At 30.6% G+C, this 18,978-nt stretch overlaps 3 protein-coding genes across 5 annotated transcripts; 2 read left to right on the top strand and 1 right to left on the bottom strand.

Moving 5' to 3' along the window:
• The first annotated feature begins 193 nt into the window (after positions 1 to 193).
• LOC149891634 (large ribosomal subunit protein mL62-like) lies at positions 194 to 1,881 on the top strand. 2 transcript variants are annotated; one of them, XM_090078681.1, is made up of 5 exons: positions 194 to 355; positions 539 to 605; positions 883 to 942; positions 1,118 to 1,200; positions 1,380 to 1,881. In XM_090078681.1, exons 1-5 carry the CDS (start codon positions 323 to 325, stop codon positions 1,623 to 1,625), a joined length of 489 nt encoding a protein of 162 aa, XP_089934807.1. In that variant the 5' UTR covers positions 194 to 322; the 3' UTR covers positions 1,626 to 1,881. The 2 variants fall into 2 exon arrangements, with proteins under 2 accessions (XP_089934807.1, XP_089934806.1); XM_090078680.1 differs by having other exon boundaries at positions 197 to 355; positions 1,374 to 1,881.
• Positions 1,882 to 2,427: 546 nt separating this feature from the next.
• Positions 2,428 to 16,702, top strand: LOC145193848 (uncharacterized). Of its 2 annotated transcripts, none has more exons than XM_090078635.1 (26): positions 2,428 to 2,873; positions 3,160 to 3,714; positions 8,252 to 8,317; positions 8,562 to 8,689; positions 8,810 to 8,909; positions 9,518 to 9,668; positions 9,751 to 9,896; positions 10,043 to 10,270; positions 10,752 to 10,868; positions 10,973 to 11,106; positions 11,203 to 11,293; positions 11,806 to 12,129; positions 12,232 to 12,444; positions 12,960 to 13,082; positions 13,221 to 13,502; positions 13,590 to 13,886; positions 13,985 to 14,047; positions 14,136 to 14,277; positions 14,386 to 14,684; positions 14,787 to 15,018; positions 15,093 to 15,268; positions 15,354 to 15,466; positions 15,549 to 15,607; positions 15,688 to 15,833; positions 15,956 to 16,159; positions 16,268 to 16,702. In XM_090078635.1, exons 2-26 carry the CDS (start codon positions 3,639 to 3,641, stop codon positions 16,438 to 16,440), a joined length of 4,083 nt encoding a protein of 1,360 aa, XP_089934761.1. In that variant the 5' UTR covers positions 2,428 to 2,873; positions 3,160 to 3,638; the 3' UTR covers positions 16,441 to 16,702. The 2 variants fall into 2 exon arrangements, with proteins under 2 accessions (XP_089934761.1, XP_089934760.1); XM_090078634.1 differs by having other exon boundaries at positions 12,828 to 13,082.
• A 916-nt stretch (positions 16,703 to 17,618) lies between these two features.
• LOC145186722 (achaete-scute homolog 3-like) lies at positions 17,619 to 18,328 on the bottom strand. Its single transcript, XM_080062951.2, has one exon. The coding sequence runs from the start codon at positions 18,244 to 18,246 to the stop codon at positions 17,740 to 17,742; it is 507 nt and encodes a 168-aa protein (XP_079919077.2). The 5' UTR covers positions 18,247 to 18,328; the 3' UTR covers positions 17,619 to 17,739.
• Positions 18,329 to 18,978: the final 650 nt, after the last annotated feature.

Below are 18,978 nucleotides of genomic sequence, written 5' to 3'. Positions count from 1 at the left end.
ACTCTTTATGTTAAAAACCTTATAGTGGATATACTGAAACTATAAGTATTGTATTTTTATATTAAAAACTTTATACTGGATATACTGAAACTACTATATTTTCAAATAGCGTTTAGGAATAAATAAGATTTTTTAAATACTTTTTTGTTTAAGAACGTTATGTAGCAAATATAAACCTGCTTTAAAATTTACTCTTTTAAAGTTTTACCAAACTGGTTTTAAAGTTTTACCAAACTGGTTTTATATTTTAACAAACTGGTTTTATAGTTGTTGAAATCTTAGATAGCATAAGACTTAAAATGGTAGCTATTGAAGAAATGAAATGCTGAGAAGAATCAATCTAATGGTCTTTAAGGTATTGGTGGTAATTTATTTTTATTTGTGATTGTGAGTAATTATCAATGTGAGATTCTTTTTTTAAATGATAACGAGCCAATCGCACAGATATTCTAAATGATAACGAGCCAACTACAGAGATATTCGTCTAAATAGTGTTAATATTTCTCAATCGTTGTATTAAGATTTTTTTTTGTTCTAGTCCGTTCGATTTTGTTCAAATAAGAATTTGATCCCGATAAAAGAAATACTTGAGAACGTCACAAAAGGTTGTTATTTTTAAATATGCAGTAAGCTCCCGATAACTTAAATTACCAAGAGACCAAGAAAATAATTCGAGCTAGCGAATGTTCGAGTTATCAGGGGGTTATCATAGGGTTCAACGGGAACTCAAAGATACTTCGTGTTACTGGAAGTTCAAGTTAATGGGAGTTTACTGTACTTGATTCTTTTGATGTTCTTTCCTAAATCTTCCATTAAGTGGAGGGTTAAAAACTTAAATCACGTTTTAAAATGATTTTGTCGAATCTTTGGTTATTTTTTTAGATAAATTTTCAATTCGTATGCTAAAAAGTTCCGGACCAGGAGGCCAGCACGTAAACAAAAGTATGTCTTTAACTTTGCTTATTAAATGTTTTGTGAGCTTGTCAAGTTTTTTTAAAGCCTGAATATTTCACATATTTTGACATATTTCATATATTTGTGACTTTTTTTTTTACTCTTGGTCTTTCCAAATATAATTTGAAATTCAGTTTATGCGACGAACTTGTTTAAATTTAAGCTAACTCGAAAGTCGAGCTTCGTTTTACGGTGTCAGAGGCTACATGGTTGCCGGTAGATATACGTAATAAATTGATTGAACAGGTTTGATGATTTTTTTTTTTTTTTTTTTTTTTAGCAAGATCACACTTTAGGTTACCAACCCTGAAAACAGCTTATGTTGGTTATAAATTTCGCCTTTGTGTGTGTGTGTGTGTCTATGTTTTTGTGTTTTATTTTTTCAAAAGCTAAGTACCGTTTAAGTGAAATTTCTTTAGCAACAGAACTCAATAAATAAGCTTGGGGAACTTATAGTATCTTCGGATGTTGATCGCTCTCAGCATCGCAATCTTGAGGACGCCATCAATAAAGTAAAAAAAAAGATCATCCTAGCCTCGTATGTCCCTGAAACCCCCTCGGAGGAAACCGTGGAACGCGTAATATGTTGTAAGATAAAGGAAAACGAGAACAGAATTCAAGATAAAAAACTTCGATCTATAAAAAAATCTGAAAGAAAAAATATCGAGTGAAATTACTGATGAAAGTCGATTTAAGCGTAAAACCAGCAATCAGACAACCTCACAGTGGTTACTTTTCCCTAAAATCGCCCAATAATTAAAAAATATATAGAAAAAATTTTTTGGAGCAATTTGACCACTGTGAACTTGTGAACCTCAGCATTAAATAAATCAATTTTTTACGAAGGAACATTAACGAATTAATCCACGCACCAAGTATGAATATTAGTCTTGTTTTTTTTTTAAGACAAAATGACGTCAATCTAAAAATGTAACATTTCCTTTTACCTTATCAATTGTTTTTAAATTTTTTAAAGTGTTTTTTAAAGTTAATTTTGTAATGTTACCTTTAACGCGATGATTAGTTTTGTTTCCTTTAACGCGATGGTTGAATATTTCCGTAATAAAGTTAGTCAGATAAAGTGTAAAGTTTGGGAAAGATTTTTTTTTAAGAAAACTTTTACAGAGAATTTGTAATGTAAAAAGCTAATATTTTGCGCAAAAAAACACTTCCAAAATTTTTATTTCAACAAATATTTATAACCAAAAATCTAACTGTTCAAAAGTCTGGAAAAGATTATTACGTGGAGAGAGACACGTGCAGAGTACCTCCTGATAAAACTGATCGAAGAATCAATCTGTCGCTTCCAGAAAAACAAAAAATCACCTAATATTACTTGTAGGCATGAGACTTGCTTACAAGTAATATTATTCATGAGACTTTGATCAAATCAACCGCAATAAAACACGGTTGTTTAGAAAACTGTATTTGCAGCATAGATTAAAACTTTCTAAGTTTCAAGGAGAAAAAGAAGGAAAATAACATAACAAATGTTCTTCACAGCAAACCACAAATGTAGCAGATAATTGAAACACAAGCTGCATACGCTTGTACAACTACAAAAAAGATTAATTAGAATTAAAAGTTTGCTTTGAAATAAAACTTAAAATAAACTTGGTTACATCAGCCACTCACACAGTGGCAGCTGCAAAGAAAGTTTTCTGATTTCTACCTATTCTCTATTTTAGTGTTTTTTTAAAGATTTCGTTTTAATATTTTTATCCAAGAAATAGTGTTCATATGTACCTATTTTCTTTGTAATAAATTTCTTTTGTAACTATTTATATTGAGTAACAAAGCGTGCAGAACGAGAGGAAAGAGAGTGGAAACTTCCCACTGGGAAAAAAAAAGAGGCATACAAAATATGGGTGACATTCAATGACCAGTTTTCAATTATTGGATTTGCATTCATTTTTACTGTATGTGAATTCTACTTTGTCTTTCCAATAATTTAGATTTTTTCTAGTGTTTCTCTGTTTTGTTTAGAAAAACAAGATCAATTTGTAATAGTATCATGGATATAAGTTTATAGTGAATTAACATATAGGCATAAGTTGTGTGTGTGTGTGTGTGTGTGTGTGTGTGTGTGTGTGTGTGTGTGTGTGTGTGTGTGTGTGTGTGTGTGTGTGTGTGTGTGAGTGTGTGTGTGTGTATTTGCTTCTAGTTACTGTTTTATTTAAAAGGTAGTTCGTTCTTGGTTTTTAGCATCCGTTTATCTCCTCGTCGTTCGCCGCTGTTGTTTCAATATACTCACTACACGAATAAATAATAACAATAGCTCGGCGCTAATATGCGTTCTGCCTACTCAACCGTCATTATCACACACTTTCTTCATGCTAAAACTAAAGGGAAGTTGTTCCTGTTACCTTTTCCCCCTAAGTTAGTAAATAAATTTTTTTTTCTCGATGATCAAATAGTAAAAGTTATCAAAAATTCCCAGAAAGTTAATGATTTATGTTCCAAAAGAACTTTGGATTGTTGTAGATTTTTGCCTTAAATTCGCTTGCTGCTTCCGTAAAGCATACCGATACGCTGTAATGCCGCTGCGGTGCTGCGACTTCCAACTGAGAGAAAAAAAGTGTGCGCTTGCACAAAATACGCTAGGGTTTGCAGATATGCTTTCTTAAAACTAAAATACTAACCAGAGTTCAAACTTAAACTTCACCCAAGGAGAATTTTAAAATATGGCATGGAAAGCCATTTTGGCTCTTTGTTTATTTTCTTGGTGTTTCGAAAAAGCAGTTTGCAACTTTACATCCGGTAAGCTTAATTTTTTTTGCACCTTCTATCAATAATAATTATCTTGGTTATTAAACGTCAATGAATTGTGACATTTTCGTATCACAATCTTTATCCCTGAAGTCGATATAATTTTATACATTTCTAAACTTTAAAAACTTTGCAATCTATCTGTATTCAGGGATAGCAGTATTTTCAAATACTAGCCTACGCACATTAGCAGAATCAAAACCTTTAAAATGTAATAACTTGCCGTAATCCGAACTTTATAATGCAATTCGACTTAAAATAATAGAGACTACTAGAAAATTTCGCATGATCGAGAAAAAATTTATTTAGGTATATTTATCACCAACCCACCATAACCGTAGTTCCAAATATTCTTTAAAAGGTACATGAATTCAATTAATACAGAAAACTGAATACAGCTTGCAGAGTCTCCTCATTGACGATTATAACTTTTGATTAATTTATGAAGCAGCATTGAACTGAAAATGCAATGGTAATTAAAATTATCCATAAAAAACATTGATCCTAGTAAAATGTGCAGCGATGCGAAAAAATTTGGTAAAATTTTCTTGAATTCTATAACTTCTGTAAGAAACTGTTCTTCTACTCAGAAACTTGTTTGCTTAGCTATTATTCGTATCTTAGATAATATCCTTAAGATATCTTTTTCTAATGAAATAGAACCTTTATTTGTATCTAAAGAAGAGTGTCACGGCTTAATTGCAAACCCCAGGGTGTCTTTAAATGCCATTTAAGGTAGCGCCTTGATAAAGAGCAAAATGTTCTAAATGTAGCTAAAGTTCTTTATATCTTGACCAAAAAATATACCTTTGGCCGCTAAATATTTCTTTAAAACAACAGTTCTTCATTCATGAATGATAGAATCAATGGATAGCAGTTTATCATATTATACCTCACACACACACACACACACACACACAAACACACACACACACACACACACACACACACACACACACGCACACACACACAAGTATTAAAAGAGCATCAAAGCTAATCTTAATGCTTTGAAACACATCTAGTCAGAGATGGAGAGAAGTGTACGATTGTAAGCTATGAAAAAAACTTAATTCAAATGAATTCAGCATAAAGCCTGCATTATCATAAGAAATAGAAAAAAAAAAAAAAAAAAGAATTGAATAATCATTAGAGGTTGTTTAGAAAAATGCAAATAGAAGGGAATGCTTAGTGGATTTGGTAAAAAAAGCGTCGATATTTTGCGAGATTTCCCTGTTGACACGATCATCAGGGAAATCTCGCAACATATTTACTTCCACGTCCGTCTGAAAAATTTTTCTGGTGTTTATGTGAATATGTTATTTGTTGTAAAGTATTTAAGCTTTATATTAATATACCAGTGATATGCGATATGTTTATGATCCATTAGCATGCTAAAATAGCAGTAAAAAATGACCTTATTGTAAAGTGGTCAGTAACATTTTTGTCTTAGTTACTAACAACAGCTGGGTGCCAATCAAAATAAAAGTTTTCAAATTGATAGCTCTTACCTCCTAAGTTTTTTCTATCATATAAGGAAATATAACATAAAAAACTCAAGGCAATGGTATGCCAACAAATAAACTTTTACTGATGGCATAGTATCAGTGAATTTGCACGAAAAACGTTTATTTGGCTAAATCAAAAACTCGTCTTGTATTTATAAGTTTTAAAGAATAACAGCTTAGCCAATGCTGTGCAGTTCATTATTCAGGATTCAGAGGCTAATATCAGTCACTTCAGAACTTTTAAACAATTAATTCTTGGACACATGGAGCTCTGAATTTGAATAGCCCAATTTGAATAGCCTGCTTTTGCTCTTTCTGACTTAGGATATTTAAATTAAAGTTCTGAACCAGTGACATGCCACAATATGCAGCATCATTGACAGCCTTTAACTTTTTTTACCACTGGTGACTAATGTTGTACTGTTCATTACTGCCACAGTTGCATGGATCCTGTTGTTATCCTGATTTCAGTATCAAAGAGAGCTAGTCCTATAAGTACCAGAAATTTCTTATCAATTCATGTGTGTGCAATAGCTGCATGTGAAACAAGCTTCTTGACTGAGGTTTGTGCAGCAAAATCTTTGAGTAAATGGAGACCATTTTTATAAAACATTTAAGGTAAACTTTACTGTGAAACCATTGGGCTGTTGGTATCTTGATAATTTAGCAACTGTGATACAAAACTGCAAATGAAACAGGTAAATTTGTAGTCATCTCTCAGCTTATAATATTTTAGTTTATATTGAAAAAAGTTTATGAAGTCAATCATTTTGCAATCCAAGAATGAAAGCAACAGAGTTGTTGCTATACTTTTGAGAAGTGCTCAGAGAGTTTGATAGTAATACCACTTGAACATTCCATTAGCAGATTGAAGATAATGAGCTCAAGTATCTGATATCAACATGCTATGCCAATAAATGGTTTCTGTTGTTTATGTTTAAGTAAAGTGCATGCACCACTTAACTGCAAGTTTTGCTAGCTGTTGTGATAAAATATATAATTGAATTCTCTTCCAGATCCCAGTCAACAATAAGTTGACAAACAGAAGTTATCTGTGCTTCACAACTTCTACTTGGCAATATAAGAATGTTAAGTAATTTCATGACACCACTGCCAATCAAGTTTTTTGTTACCAGTCATAGCAGGTAATATCTTTTGGTATCTTTCTCCATGAACTGCCTATGGACTCATTAGGTCATCAACACCAAGTACTGCCTCTATCCTATTAGAACGTTTATTTGTGTTACCTCCATGCCTGCATGCTCTTTGTTCAACCAAGTTAGGATTGGTCATGACCCAGTAACTTCACAGTAGATGAAGTTTAATCAATATACTGATCCTTGTCTAATCGAGAAACAATATATCAGGGTATAAAATATTGACTGCTTTTTTTTTATTTTGCTTTCTTTGGAGTATGATTTCCTGAATAAGAGCTAGCTAAAAGCTAACACTTCTTCAATTGATTCTTCAGTGGAGTTTTGGTTAATTTCAAGTAGCTGACATTTAATTACCTGCTTTTTTTCAGAATTTCTTTTTTATTGGCCTTCTGCTCTCATATCATATCTTTTCCACACCTGGAAGTTTCATGTCAACGTCACCCAAGCTTCCATATCTTCCTTTTTTTTAAATAGCAATGTAACACTTGCACTGATAACAGCACTGAAACTAAAAAATTTGTAATTAATAACTGCTTTGTAGCATATAAATAAATAAATTGCCCAGTCTAGATGCTTCAGGAGATGGTTGCTATTGATTCATTTGTCAGTAAATACAAGTTGTAGCTGTTATCCACAAGTGTCAGACATTATCTAACATTGGATAATGTCTGACACTTGTTTATGAGAGTGTCTGACACTTGTCTATGAGAGTGCCTTCTGGTAATGTTAAAGTAATTTCTCAAAAGTTTTCCTGCATACTTGAGTCCAATAGAAAGTATTTGGGGGTGAGAGCAACCAAATTTTACACATCAATTAAAGTTTATAGAATTTTAACTTAAAAGCAAACTATAATCAATCAGATAATAATGAAAGCTCAACCTTTTCAAATTTAATTTGCTTTTAATAAAGAAAAGCATTTTTTAAAAAGCGTTCAAAAAATACAATAAATACAATAAAATATGCAAAAGTGCCTCAAAAAAAGCAAAAGAAAATCCAACAAAAGGGTGAAAAAAGAAGAAATCATGAAAATAAGAAAAAATTGTCAAAATTTGTCAAAAAGACAATTTAAAATTTAAATATGCTATTTTAAAGTAATAATATTCTTTTAGAAAAACTTCGTTGCGTTTTAACAAAATGAATGTTAAAAAAAAAACTTTTTGATTTAGGACTTTTTTTTTAACAATTAGACCCTTATTCTGTAATTTAATTTTTCCTTTGGAATTAAGCTAAGGTACTAAGATAAATAATAATATTTGATGACATATTTACACCTCTTTTTCAGAAAACAATAAACATCCACTTTTAATTTATGTGGAAGAAATGATCATTATAAAATAATCATACTTATGTTGTTATTTACAAATAGAAATATGTCATAAAATAATTGTACTCATTGCTATTTTCCATAATAAAGTGTGCTAAATTTTTTTCTGTTTACCTACTTTTAATCTTTGTTTATTTACATGTGCCACAATTTAAAAATCCTGCTTTAAAATTCAAATTTTTTTTCCCATTTATGGAAACATGTCAGAATATGCATCTTACTAAAAATAAATAAGATTTTTAAAAATATATACCACTAAAAATGAAAAAAATTTTCGAGCATATTTGTAATTTATGTGGAAGAAATGTTCATTGTAAAATAATCATACTTATATTTTGTTATAAGACCATTATGTGGTTTACTAACGATAGTTAAATTTATGATAAGCAAGAAGTAGAATAAGGCAATTATAATCATAAAATAATTAGCACAATGTAATATATATTTTCTTGTTTCATATTGCATTATTGAGCTCAATTTGTATAACAAAGTTGAATTTGTTATGTTTTGATTAATTAGCACTCTTGATGTTTTTTTTCCAGCCATTACAAAGAATGTTAAGCAATCAGTTTCATCATCCAAGGCTGTAGCAAAGGATATTTTAACTGGTAAAATAAAGTTTGTTTTATGGCTCTTTTTAAGATTTTTTTTTGGTTTTGGTTATTATTATGTTGATATATTTTTGTTATGGATATGTAACGGTTACAGCACCTAGTTAGAGGAACATTAGATTTTTTTTACTTTTGGTTTATTTTGATTTTGAGTTTGAGAGCTTTAAAAAAAAGAACAAGCTCTAAGCTTCAATAAAATTTCCAGTTATTTTTATTTATATGAAGTTTTCAACACTTTTAGATATAGCATCTGCTTCATTATGTAGTAGCTATTATCCAGGGAGTCAGTTTTGCTGGTTATTTCATGAAATTGTTAATCAGAATAAGATTGTAGACCCTGTGAGCAAAAGAGAAGCAATATTGTTCAATGTAAGTTTTTTATTCAAAGTGTAATATCCAGGTTGGTTTTATAGAATATGGTAAGTTTATTCTAAAATTCAAAGTATATTGATTAGTAATTGGAAAAAACCTTGGATTTTTGTTTAACAGGGTGCTAGTATTGGTTCATCAAGTGACCATGCACATTATTTGACTTTGGAAAATGCAAATGAAGGAGAGTATCCTTATGCAGATATGGGAGATTATGCAGGTTTAGTATCTATTAGTGTAAATACTTTTTGATTGATTGAGCCAAATATTTTCTGTGGAAGATACTCCTCATTATAAAAATCTTTAACTTCTTTTTAGGTAGTATTTTTTTAAAAAACATTTTTATTTATGTCCTAGCAGATTGTTAGTTAACTTTATGTCCTAGCAGATCATTAGTTAATTTCATGTCCTAGCAGATTGTTAGTTAAGCTACTTAAGAACACTGAAGGGATTTTTTTTTACTACATTACAAACTTCTAATTTTTTAGTTGAATCTAAAATCTGTATTTTTGATATCAGGGGACATGCAGTTTATCCAGAAATAGTCTGTGCTCCTTTTTTCTTGCTTAAGATATTTTGAAGTTTCAAATTCTTGAGAATTTTATTAGTTTTCTGTTAGTAAAGCTGTTTTAATGACTAACATATTCAATATTAACTAATATTTTGGTTAAACGTTTTAGCAAAATTTTATTTGATATTTTTGTTTTATTTATTTTTTACTCTTATTTGAAGCTTTTATTGCATTTATCTTTTACTCTTGTTTGATACTTTTTGTGTTTTATAAAGTGACATGTAATATGATATATATGTTTCATATATATTGCGCAGGTACTTGTGTTTCTGATCCCAATTTATGTACCAATGGTATTACAGTAATGTTTTGGTTAAAGATGACTCAAGATGATATTGCTAAAATGTTTGATGCAAGTTACACACATCAATATATTATATCAAGTGGTGGACAAAAAAGTGACTCAAGGTAATGCTGAATTTTTTTGTATCCAAGTTTTTATATTGAATTCTGGTTTATGGAAATTATTTTCTTAAAATTGTTTGTGCAGGGGTTTTGCTTTCCTTTACCAACAAGATTCAAATTTTAATGGCTTCAAACTGCAACTTCAAGCAAGTGACAGTGATTATGTTATTGAAATGAATAGCATTCCCAATGAATGGTTTCATGTTGCTTTTACCTGGCAGAAAGAGGGAGGTGTGTATTTTCAAAAGGTTTTTAAATGATTGATTTGTTCTATTTTAAAATAACATAAAAACCTTTCTTAGAATTAAGAAACAATAGATTTAAAAAATCTTCAGAAGATAATGTGCCTCAATATTGATTGCACAAAATCTCTTTAGATGCAGTACAACCAAATACTCGTGCTGGACTAATTTATTATCAAAATGGAGTTCAAGTTGGGCCACTAGGTACAGCTGTTGCAGGAAGTTATCCTTTTGATAAGCAGACCAGACTTACAATTGGTAAACCAAACTATGGAGATAAGTTCTATGGTAGATTCTTGATGGATAGCTTTATAATATATTATCAAGTGCAACCTGCCAGTGCTGTTCTAAACTTTGCCTCAAGTATGGCTTTTTTTATTTTAACAAAGAGTTTTATGAAATTATAGTTTCTTATTATTTAGTTTTATTCTTCTTAACATTAAAAATAAAGCGTTTCATTATTTGACATGTTCTCATCAATAGATGTTTTGGGTTAGAAAATTATTTTGAGTTTATAATGAAATGTGGTTTTTTAAAGGTGTTACATAAAAATCATAAACAGTTTTTGCTAATTTGCTAAATGTTTTTTCAAAAACTATTTAGCTAATTAACAAATTCTTTCAGAAAATGTCATTAATAATTATGTTTTTTTATAAACATGTTTCTTTTAAGTTAGATAAGTTTTTAAGTTAACTTTTAAATAAGCTATTTTAGGTACAGCTAGAGTTACTCTTGGTTAAAAAAAGACTCTGATATAGAAGACTTACAGTTTTTTAAAATTGTCTATATTGTTAACAAGCTTCACTAACTATCTTATTACAGGTTTAAACTTATCTTATTACAGGTTTAATAACAAGTGTGACAGTTACGAACAATGCTTTTATTTCTACTGGAGGAGGAATAAACAGTGCTGGATCAACAATGTTTGTTGGTTCAACTAATTCACTGGATTCTTCTTTGCGTATGTAATTTATTTTTAAATTATAATTTACTTAAGAAAAATATTTATATGTGTTGATATTAGTTGGGATGCAATTGTAACTGATTTGAGCATAATGACTTTAGCATATCAGACTAGCGTAAAAATGTATGAGTATGCACGATGGTTTTGGCCTTTTAAAAGAGTGAGGAATTCAGCAACTGGGCAACTCATATCTCCGCTTCAGCAGAGTGATTCTAATCATAATGCTATTTTTGGAGTAAGTTTCAGTGTTTTTTATTTGTTCACTCAAGAAATTTATAATTGTTTTTTTTAGAGAAAAAGCATTTATGCTGATTAATGTTATTTACTTTAGGGTGGGGCAAAACTATATTCTAGTTCAGTAAGAGGACAAGTTTTGTGGTTGGAAAATTTTGGAGCTTTTGCAATGTTGGGAGATTTTGCTGGTAATGTTCAATAATTGATACTCAGTTATTATCCACAATACTTCTTAAATTTTTTAGGATAAAAAAAACTTTGTTTTAATTCAGTACACATAAAAACTGCATAAGTTTGCTTTGAATAAATACATTCAAAATGACTAACAGTCATTCATTTTTGTTCAACAAACTTACAATCAGTTCTTTTGTTTTTAACAGACTTAAACTCTCCAGTGTTGGGAGAGATAATAAAACTACCCAGAGTGCTAAAGTAAATGCCTCTATTAAATGTATTGATGAAATTTTGATCAGCATTATCAAACTCTACATCTATAGATTTTTGATAATTTATTTCTAATAGAATATCAATTATTAAAGATATTCAACAATACTGTTACTGTATTTTCAGTTTTACAATTTTTTAACATAGCTTTACCTATTTCCTCTATTATTTTTATTTTATATATTATTAAAAGTTATTATTATATATTTTTGTTGTGTATTTAATAGCCTTTTTACATGGATTCTTTAATTTAAAGGTACTTGTGTTAGTGATCCTGAAAAATGCAGCCAACAAGCTGGAAGTGCTCCACTTGGAATGACCCCTGGATTAACTGTTTCTTTTTGGCTTAAAATTACTGCATCAGATCTTTCTGTTCCACCAAATGATCAGCAGCAGCAGCATCAGTACATCATTTCAAGTGGTGGACAAGTTAGTAACTCAAGAGGTTTTTCATTTTTGTATGCAGCAGAGGAACAAAAGTTCAAACTTCAACTGCAAACTAGATATTATGTTTACATGATAGAATTCAGTAATTTGCAAGAAACATGGTGTCATATTGCTTTTACATGGAAAAAAGAAGGTAGTTTTAATAGAGAATAGTTGTAGTTGCCTCCAAATCTTCTGTATTTATTCAGAAGAAAGAAAAGTTGTATCAATTCTATTACATAAAAAATTTTTTTAGGTCAGCTTGTGCTTTACATCAATGGTATTATAAAAGATGCAAGAGAAAAGCAAGAAAAAACATTTGAGTTGGACACACATACTAAGTTAACAGTTGGTAAACCAAACCATATTGATAAGCATTTTGGAAGATTCAAAATGGATTTACTTAGTATATTCTACTATCAACTATCATCTACACAAATTAGTGAAATTGTAAATAATGCTGCAATAAGTAAGTGTATTGTAATTTACATTTTAGTTTGAACTCAAGTTTAAAGTTCTTTGTAAATATGTATGCATATTTTTTGAGTTTGATTGTATAACTTGCACTTTACATGGTAATACTCTTTTTGTTATCACTAAATAAAATACTGATTAATATGGTTTAAAAGTTTTTTCTGATTAATAGCAAAAATGCTAAATATAATAAAGTATTAATTTTTTTAAAGTCTAAATCAAACAGTTTGTCTAAGATCATAGTAAGAACAGGCTTATAAATGTACTTAGATGTGTGTGTGTTTAGCTACTAATTAGCTAAAAATAATATTTCTCATTTCTTTTTTCTTATTCTTGCTTAACAGTTGATTGTTTAAATGCTCATCTACTTATTACCAGATTTGTTGCATTCACTCAATGCACATCAGTTCCATACAATCAAGGCATCTTTTTTGCATTCACTCAATACACCTACAATGTTAAGTTTCCACAACTTTTATTCTAATCCGTTTCCTACATTTGTTACCAAAGCAACAGGACTTTTTGGAACAGTATCACCATCTATGATTGCTGGTGGAGTTATCACTCCAACTGCTCCTCATGGCACAACTATTAAACCTGCTTCTCAGCCTCCAACGCCAACTTCTCCTACAGGTAAAATTTTTTTCATAGAGCAAGTTTACTTTATACAATGAGAATAAGTTATTTTAATTTTTTTTCTGATTTAGATTCCCTATAAATAAGTCTGATTTATTTTTATTTTTTTCTTTTGTATTTCTTTTTTTTTTTCAGGTAAGACAAGTGCAATTTGTTCTGCAAAACTTGATCTTGTATTGCTGATTGACAACTCAGGATCCATTGAAGCAAGAGGTCGTGAAGGTTACTTTGAACAAATCAAAATGTTCATCAAGAATTTAATGAAACTCTTCCGAGTGGGTGCGGATGCTAATGTTGCTATTATTGAAGCTTCATCTGATGCACGAATTATTGCAAAGTTTGGAGATGTAAAAGACAAAGTCATTTTTGATCAATACATCAACAATCTTAATTATAAGAGAGAGCGCTCTTTTATTGGTATGCAATCTTAATAATACTCAGTTTTTTTTCTATTAGGTATTTAATAGTAAATTTGGTTTTTTCTTAATGTTAATTGTTTTTTAGGTAAGGCATTGGAATTGGCTAGAACTGATGTATTTTCAAGAATTCTCTGCAAGCAGAGTGCAAAATTGATGATGGTTATTACTGATGGTTATGCTTCAGATGATGTTACATTATCAGGTGTTGAGTTAAGAGACTTAGGAGTTATAATGATGGGTATTGGGTATGGACCAGAAACACAGCTTATGAGATACACATTAGAAAGTTTATCATCTGATCCTAAAGACCAGTACACTTTTGTATTTGGATATGATCGACTTATTGAATCAGTGCAGCTAATTGTAAAGAAAGCATGTGAAGGTAATTTCTAAAAAATTTTTTTAAAGACTTTTCCTTTTGATTGTCTAGTGTTTTATGATTTAGACTGTTTATTTAATTGCACGTTTATCACTCTTTAGCTGCTACAGAGGCATCATTGGTTGACACAACTGATCAAGTTAACAACAACCCAATTAAAGGAGGTGATTTTAATTGTTATATTACATCTGACAGATGCCTGAGGTTTTGAAAAAATAGTTTTTCATCAAAAAAAAATTTTTTATTTTTTAGCTGTTGGTCAAGAGTTTATCAACTACTTCATGACAGAAATCAATAAATATCGCAGAATGCATAGTGCTATACCATTAACTTGGTCTCTTGAGCTTAGCATGAAGGCACAACAATGGGCTGAATATCTTGCAAATGAAGATAAGTATGGACCTTCATTCATCTAGATGTTTTAAAAATATACTTGATAGCTTGCATTAGTTTCAAGCTCAATTACATTGTAAAAGTGATACTAGTGATGCTTAATATTTAGGCTTTTAACAAAACCTAAAGTTCACTATGGTCAGACTTTATATATTTCTCCAAAGCCTGGGCCTATATCTGCACAGATTGCTGTTCGTGCTTGGTACAATCAGATAATTTATTATGATTTTCAAAAGCCACGAATCAGTGAGTTGAATAGTTATTTTGTGCAACTGGTATGGCGTTCAGCAACTGATGTGGGTGTTGGGAAGTATCAGTCAGCTTCTGGAAAAACCTATGTAGTTGCATTTTACAATCCGATCGGAAATAGTGATGACGGATTAAGCTTCAATATTCTTGCGATGACAAGTAAGTTTTAGTTGACATGCATAACTAATTTACTAATTTTAGTTCAAATATGATTTTGGTTATATTAAGAAAATTTATTTATGCCACTGCTGCTTCATTTAGGCTCAGCAGTAACTGGTGTCAAATCAGGGTATTGTCCTACAGGATACCAGCCGAATTTAGAGTACTGCTACAAACTTTATTCAGAGCCTGTAACATGGGAAGAGGCAGTAGCAACTTGCAGTGCACAAAAAGGCGCACTAACCTCAATAACAAAAGATGAAGAGCATTATTTTATCTTCAACATTTTACATGCTCATACAGTCAAGTCAACATGGCTAGGACTGAATGATAGGTAAATATTTTAGGTTTTTGATCTAGGACCTTTTTTTGACATAGTCATGGGTAAAACAACTATAAATTTTGTAGGATGACAGAAGGATCATACACATGGGTGGATGGAGCACCACTTTCATTTAATGGCTGGACAAATCCTCCTACAATTGGCAATCAAAAGAACTGTGTACAACTTACCACTGATGTGGGATGGCAAAGTGAGCAGTGTGATATCCAAAACCCATTTATTTGTAAAACAATTCGACCAGGTGTGTTGTATGTTTTGTTGATAAAAATGTGAGGTAATAATAGTTAATGTAATCTTTATTGAATTTAATAAATGATTTTGGTTAGGGGACCTTATTTTCATGGTTACAATTCATTATCCAACACAAGCTTGGAGTCAGGATCTTGTATATGGAACAACTCCAGCAGCTATTGAACTAATACAGCGTGTTGAAAGGCTTGTAAGAGCATGCTTTTGCAATATATTCATATGTTAAGAGTTTCTCTCACACATACTATCTTCTCTTATAATTTATTTTTTAGATTATGAGTATATATGGCTCTCGAGAGTGGTTTCTTAGTTATACTATCAAAGCTTTTAGGTAATAATTCTGCTCCTTTTTTATGCTGCTCCATCTTTTATAAAAGAAAGAATTTTGAATTTTTTAAAAAATATACATAGGGGTCATGTGAGTGTCTTTATTGACATGGAATTGAGATTCTCTCCAGCATCACCTATTGATCCTGTTGCTCCTTTAAAAAACGTCACTTATACTGAAGATTGTGATGGTTACATTTGTGACTTAACAGATGTACAGATTGTTCCAGGTAAATTATTATTTTTTTAGAAAATTTATGTTCATAAGTAAATGTTAAAACACAATTTATGAGAGTAAGCGGACAAGTTTCTAGTAGTATAAACTAATTTTTATTGATTTTTTTTTTTTAAGCAATTAATGTCACATACAACGGAACTTGCTCAGCAAACTGTTACACAAGTTGTACACCAAACTGTGCCCCGGCCTGTTGTTCGCCACAAACTCTACCTACTTACTACACCTACGAAGTTGTTCAGGTCCCAGCTGGACAATCTCAAGCACCTGTGCCCCCGCCGCCCCCGCCGCCACCTCCTCCACCACCACCACCACCACCAAGTGATTGATTTTCAATATTTTATGAATTTTTTTAATTTGATAAGCAATTTTTTTTTAATACAAAGTTTTTTTTTTATTTCACTTTTTTTTAATACTCATCTTGTTTAGTTATATCGCCGGTCACTTCGGTCTTGATAAGTTATCCCTCGTATTGCGCTCAGCAATGTCAACAAGCATGCACACCTGCTTGTCCACCAGAGTGCTGTCAGCAAAAACGTCGTAAAAGAATGGAAATTTTGCATAGAAAAAGTAAAATCAATCACAATCGCCATCAAGGCTAATCTTGAAGGTTTTTTTTTTGGCTGTGAAAGTCAAAGTATTTATGTGAAAAATTCACCATAGTACAACTTAAAAGCACATAAATGGAAATTTCTAACAAAAATACAATCGAGCATAACGGTGAAAAACAAAAATACGAACCTTATAAAACATTAATACACTCGCTTGTTTACATCTTCTTCACATTACTGATGAATGAGAAGGGATTTACTTTCAACTTATCTTTTTACTTTCACTTTGCGATTTCCACATTTTTATGTACTGTATCAAAAGATATTTGATTTTTAGACTTGTAACAAGGTTTTTAAAAACGTTTTTGTTTATGGAAATCTCCCTGATAATGTTTGATATAAATAAATAGTATATAATAGTATAGTAAATAAATAGTATATACATTTTATAACGATATTTATTTAACAAAATCACATTTGAGAATTGAATTTTTTTACTATAGGATTTTTTGTTGATATAATCTCGTCAATTTTGATTATTAAGCTTTTTCCTTCGTCAACTTTTAAACGTATACTATTATTGATTGCTTTCGTGATTTTAGATCATGATCCTTTCAACTTTTTGGTCAAAGAATTCCCTTTTCTTCACAAATAATCAACTCTTTAAAACCGTAGAAACTAAAACAATAATAGAGGCCCATCTACTTGCGCAAACACTATAAAAGTAAATGTTTGGCTTTCTTACTTTGTTCATGGTTCTTTACAAGAAGTGTGCCATTATTACTTCTGTAATAATGGCTGTTATCAGTTGATGACGCGAAGAATAAAGAGTTACTTCAAGTTATTCGCTACAACCGCAAAAAAAAGTCTTTAGGTCTGTAATATTTTCTATGGTAACAAACATCCCGTTCAGTTTGCGCACCTGTATTTATTTAGAGCGAAGGCTTCGCAACATGCATCGTTACACTGTTCAATGCATCTGTCAAATATTGGATCGGATTGGAATGTAAAGCTAAATTAAAACTTTCACAGTTGGTTCACAACTTTCAAATTTCTTCAACTTCTTTATACGATGACGTAATGTTTGCATGTAATAAAAAGAAGTGGGCGTACTTTAGATCAGGGGAAAAAAGAAAAGATTTGACTTAAAAATGGAAGCACTGTTCGCAAGAGTTTGATTTAAATGATAGCTTTAGATGGAAGTTTGAATTGAAGAGAATTTTTTTTGTCTTACATTTTTCATTTTATTTCTTTGTACAATTGATTTCATTCACTACAAAATTCGAATTTGAAATTTTACAAAAAAAACGGCTTTTACAAAAACTATGTTTAAAAAAAAGAAGAAATTAATTAACTTTCAACATCAACCTCGTTTGACTCTTCGCTATTCTTTTCCTCTGATAAGTTATTTTTTTTATCAGCCGTTGAAGATTTATCTAAAAGTTCCTGCAACAATTTTATGTAGTTAATAGCTCCTCGTAAAGTTTCAACTTTTGAGAGTCTTTTTTCGTTTGGGTCAAGAGGCAAATGGTCTCTAAGACGCGCATAACCCTCGTTCACATTTCGAACTCTCATTCTTTCTCGTTCGTTTCTTTTGCGAATAAAGCCTGGCTCACCAAGACAATCATGTAAGTATGGATATGTCAAAACACTGAAATTAATGCCGCTACTATATGGATTCATATTCGTTATCACCCAGTTATCAATTGGTGTTCTTTGAACAGGTGGCTGATCGTAGTCTAGCAAAACACCGTCAATACATAAGTTGTTGGCAGGAGATGAAACGCAGTTATAAACATCATAGGGTAAATACGATAAACCGTTGCTTTCAGTAGAGTATGCATATGTGCTCGTCATTTCTTCAGACTTAAAAAAACCTGTGCTAAAAAATTGTTCATTAAAATTCAAAAAATCTCGATGCCTATTTATGCTGATCAAATGGAGACTGGAATCGAAATTTTGAGTATTTATATAGCAACCATTGTATAGAGAGGTCTTGAGAGCATTTGCGCAGCTTAGTACACAAACTATCAAACATTTTCAGTACAAATACTTCTTCATTTTTAGTTTATTTACTTAAAATGCAACGAAGGAAATTTTTCGTTTCTCAATTAAATATCAATTAAATGATTGTGGAAATAATTTCTGTGTCTCAATGACACAGAAATTATTTCCACTAGCATTTAAGTGATAAATCTCAAATTAAAGGCGCCTTTTAATCATGAATGGCTGACAACGTAATACCAGCACAAAGTAGAAAACGCATGTAATCTTAAAGTATGATAAGTGAAAATGAGAACTTAATCTCTCTTTTATAATTATACGTCAAATTAGGAGGTCGTTAAAACTGATATAGGTTTAAATATGGAAATGATTAATTCATGAAAGTGATTTCTTCAAACGGCTAGTTTACATTCCATCGCCGATAAACTTGCCAATCAATAGAAGTTATAATTATTCCTTAAGTTATATATATATATATATATATATATATATATATATATATATATATATATATATATATGTATATATATATATATATATATATATATATATATATATATATATATATATATATATATATATATA

Source organism: Hydra viridissima, unplaced genomic scaffold (genome assembly GCF_058129835.1).
Source record: "Hydra viridissima isolate aposymbiotic clone 2 unplaced genomic scaffold, HvirCarnegie_v1 scaffold_2, whole genome shotgun sequence".
In the NCBI taxonomy this organism is placed as follows: domain Eukaryota; kingdom Metazoa; phylum Cnidaria; class Hydrozoa; order Anthoathecata; family Hydridae; genus Hydra; species Hydra viridissima.
Note: the sequence above shows the minus strand (reverse complement) of the source record. Positions and strands in the feature narration are given on the sequence as shown.

Excerpts from the sequence above, each read along its gene's own strand:
- LOC149891634 (XM_090078680.1), top strand. The coding sequence starts at position 323 with ATGCTGAGAAGAATCAATCTAATGGTCTTTAAG. Across the intron at positions 356-538 it reads TCAATCTAATGGTCTTTAAG|TCCGTTCGATTTTGTTCAAA; the intron begins GTATTGGTGGTA and ends TTTTTGTTCTAG. Across the intron at positions 606-882 it reads ACTTGAGAACGTCACAAAAG|ATAAATTTTCAATTCGTATG; the intron begins GTTGTTATTTTT and ends TTATTTTTTTAG.
- LOC145193848 (XM_090078634.1), top strand. The coding sequence starts at position 3,639 with ATGGCATGGAAAGCCATTTTGGCTCTTTGTTTATTTTCTTGGTGTTTC. Across the intron at positions 12,445-12,827 it reads TGTAAATAATGCTGCAATAA|ATTTGTTGCATTCACTCAAT; the intron begins GTAAGTGTATTG and ends ACTTATTACCAG. Across the intron at positions 13,083-13,220 it reads AACGCCAACTTCTCCTACAG|GTAAGACAAGTGCAATTTGT; the intron begins GTAAAATTTTTT and ends TTTTTTTTTCAG.
- LOC145186722 (XM_080062951.2), bottom strand. The coding sequence starts at position 18,246 with ATGACGAGCACATATGCATACTCTACTGAAAGCAACGGTTTATCGTAT.